This window comes from Xiphophorus maculatus, chromosome 9 (assembly GCF_002775205.1).
Source record: "Xiphophorus maculatus strain JP 163 A chromosome 9, X_maculatus-5.0-male, whole genome shotgun sequence".
Lineage (NCBI taxonomy): Eukaryota > Metazoa > Chordata > Actinopteri > Cyprinodontiformes > Poeciliidae > Xiphophorus > Xiphophorus maculatus.
In genome coordinates, this window is record NC_036451.1 from 17278872 (window position 1) to 17282245 (window position 3374).

The 3374-nt window shown below is 39.7% G+C and overlaps 1 protein-coding gene across 1 annotated transcript; it reads right to left on the minus strand.

The window, feature by feature from the left end:
* Window positions 1–248: 248 nt before the first annotated feature.
* On the minus strand, window positions 249–2990 carry LOC102221968 (tubulin alpha-1C chain-like). Its single transcript, XM_005815573.2, has 4 exons — window positions 2814–2990; window positions 1947–2169; window positions 1726–1874; window positions 249–1642 (listed from the first exon to the last, which is right to left on the minus strand). Exons 1-4 carry the CDS (start codon window positions 2814–2816, stop codon window positions 668–670), a joined length of 1350 nt encoding a protein of 449 aa, XP_005815630.2. The 5' UTR covers window positions 2817–2990; the 3' UTR covers window positions 249–667.
* Window positions 2991–3374: the final 384 nt, after the last annotated feature.

Sequence of the window (3374 nt, forward strand, 5' to 3'; positions counted from 1 at the left end):
AAGCGAAAGATTATTGTGATGACAAGAAACTCCAACCTTGAAGAAATAAAGCAGCAATAAAACAAGTCGAGATGATTGTTGTAATACCAACAAAATATTTTTCATTGATCGTTTAGAAGGATATGAATAGTTTAAAAAGTAGATGTTGTAAGAATGTACATAGAACAGAATACATATTTTTCATAAGGCAACTTTTATTTATTTTTTTATTTATTTATTTACTTTTATGTATTTATTTTATTGCAACTTTTATTTCAGCTTTGAAAATGTTCACATTTTTCACATATTACATTTATTTTCAAAAATGTATAGATTAAAGCATTTTCTTCCTATCCCATTACAAGATAAAACTGTCATTTTGTAAAATCATTTACAGTTTCCAATCAATATTTAGTTTCCATTTACAAAATATCAAACATTCACACAAAAAAAGATGCTTTTTAAAATCAGGGTTATCTTTTGGGAATTGTCTGCCATTTCCGATCAGAAAGAAGCATCATGGTTGAATATAAATAACATAAAATCCTAACCTGCCAGAGGTATGAATAATTATGGGCTTTATTGAACAAATATGATTAAATAAGTCAAGTAAACTAGAGTAGTGCATCAAAAACTACCTTTGTTATTGTTACCGAAATAGAAATTTAGACAAGGTATGCATGTCTGTTCAATATTCTTCTCCTTCATCTTCCTCTCCCATGCTATCAGCTCCAACCTCCTCATAGTCCTTCTCTAGAGCTGCCAAATCCTCCCTGGCCTCAGAGAATTCACCCTCTTCCATCCCTTCCCCTACATACCAGTGAACAAAGGCCCGCTTGGTGTACATCAGGTCAAACTTGTGGTTAAGTCGAGCCCAGGCTTCCGCAATAGCTGTGGTGTTGCTCAGCATGCACACTGCCCTCTGGAGCTTGGCTAGGTCTCCCCCCGGAACCACAGTGGGTGGCTGGTAATTGATGCCTACCTTGAAACCAGTTGGACACCAGTCTACAAACTGGATAGACCGTTTTGTTTTGATTGCAGCAATGGCAGCATTGACGTCTTTGGGCATCACGTCGCCGCGGTACAGAAGGCAGCAAGCCATGTACTTGCCCATGCGGGGGTCACATTTAACCATCTGATTGGCAGGCTCAAAGCAGGAGTTAGTAATCTCAGCCACTGTAAGCTGCTCGTGATACGCCTTCTCGGCTGAGATCACAGGGGCGTATGTGGCCATAGGGAAGTGGATGCGGGGATATGGCACCAAGTTGGTCTGGAACTCTGTCAGATCCACATTCAGGGCACCATCGAAACGAAGAGAAGCAGTAACAGAGGACACGATCTGGCTGATGATCCTGTTCAGGTTGCTGTAGGCGGGACGGTCAATGCCAAGGTTTCTCTGGCAGATGTCGTAGATTGCCTCATTGTCCACCATGAACGCACAGTCGGAGTGCTCCAGGGTGGTGTGTGTGGTCAAGACAGAGTTGTAAGGCTCCACCACAGCAGTGGACACCTGAGGAGCTGGGTAGATTGAAAACTCAAGTTTGGACTTCTTGCCGTAGTCCACAGAAAGACGCTCCATTAGCAGGGAGGTAAAACCAGAGCCGGTTCCTCCACCAAAGCTATGGAAAATCAGGAAGCCCTGAAGGCCAGTGCACTGGTCAGACTGGGGACCAAAGGAAAGCACATATGAAGCAGAGTTACATCTTATTTAATCTGAAAACTAAATGGGACTCCAGAAATAGTCACCAGTCTGCGGATCCTTTCCAGAACCTGGTCGATGATCTCTTTTCCAATGGTGTAGTGTCCACGGGCATAGTTGTTGGCTGCATCTTCCTTACCAGTGATCATCTGTTCAGGATGAAACAGCTGGCGGTATGTTCCAGTACGCACTTCATCTAAAGACAAGACACTCAGATTAAGGAAATTTTCCCCCTTGATTTCTTTACACGTTGAGTGATCTTTCTTACCAATGACAGAGGGCTCGAGGTCTACAAAAACAGCTCTGGGGACATGCTTCCCAGTTCCAGTCTCACTGAAGAACGTATTGAAAGAGTCATCTCCTCCTCCAACGGTTTTGTCACTGGGCATCTGTCCATCCGGCTGTATCCCATGTTCCAAACAGTAGAGCTCCCAGCAAGAATCACCAATCTGGACACCAGCCTGCCCTATGTGTACAGAGATGCACTCACGCTGTGGTGCAAGAGGAGAAAAAAAATGTATAATCTCAATGTTATGATCAAGAAATGTTAAAATATATGAAGCAAGCAATAGAAAGTGCTGGTCTATCCCATTTTCCTCTCTCAATTACATTTCAAGGCCACAAATCACATGGCTTTGGCTGCCCTTTACCTTCCAGAGCAACAAGATAAGGGTTCTTTTGTTAACAGACACCAGCAACGGATGACTACAGTCATTTGACTAGTCAAACTAGAACACTGGAAATGAAAACATAAATAATTTTCCAGCTAAGAAGTCAGAAAACAGAAGCCCTTGTGTGAACAAAATCCCATTTGAATAAAGTTCAGTAACCAAACAGGAAGTAAAGTGTGCCTGATTAAAGACGCAGATGACAGCAGTTTCTTTAAAATATGAGTAGGCCTATGAAGCTTAGTAAGCAAGTTTTGTGGGAGTAATAAACAAATAAAAACACACAAGCAGTTTCAGTTTGTATAAGGCTCATGCAGCTCCTCACATATTGTACTCCAAGAGGGGAATGCTTCCTGCATTTGAAAAGCCGAACATACTGAACATATTCATGTGCTAGTTTTGTTAGATTAGATTAACAGTTTGTAACAAATTATGATGAATAACAACGGTTCGTTTTTTATGCTCACCATGATTCCTGAAGTTGAGAGTTCGATGTGTTGGAAGAAGAAAAAGCTTCAAAGTTTTCTCTCACTGACAGCTAAGAGTCTTCAGAAAGAAGAAAGTGATGAATGCAGGTTGGAGGCACTATTTATATTCATTTGTCCATAGAAGTACACACTTTAATCTGATAGGTTAGGTGTCTAGAGACTCATTCTTATTGGTTAAAAATGAAAGAAGTATTTGACTTGCTGAAACACTCCCAGCTTCTGGTGAATGTGATAATTATTGACAGAGGAGGACTTTCAACTAACTCAAGCTAACTCATTTGATTATTGCTATTATAAATAAGAAAAGCAAATTTTGGTTCTGAATATTTATGTCAGTGTTGCTTTTTTAAAAATAAAATAGTGAAACGGAATATTATTATTATTATTATTATTGAATTTTCTTTTGTTAAAAGCAACAAATTCTCAAGACATATCACTCTGAGATTCTGCTCCAGTAAAAAAAAAAAAAGATTTATTTTAACATTTTTTGGTAAATAATCAGGTCAAATCGAACAAACAGTGGTCCAAACAAAAATAGTA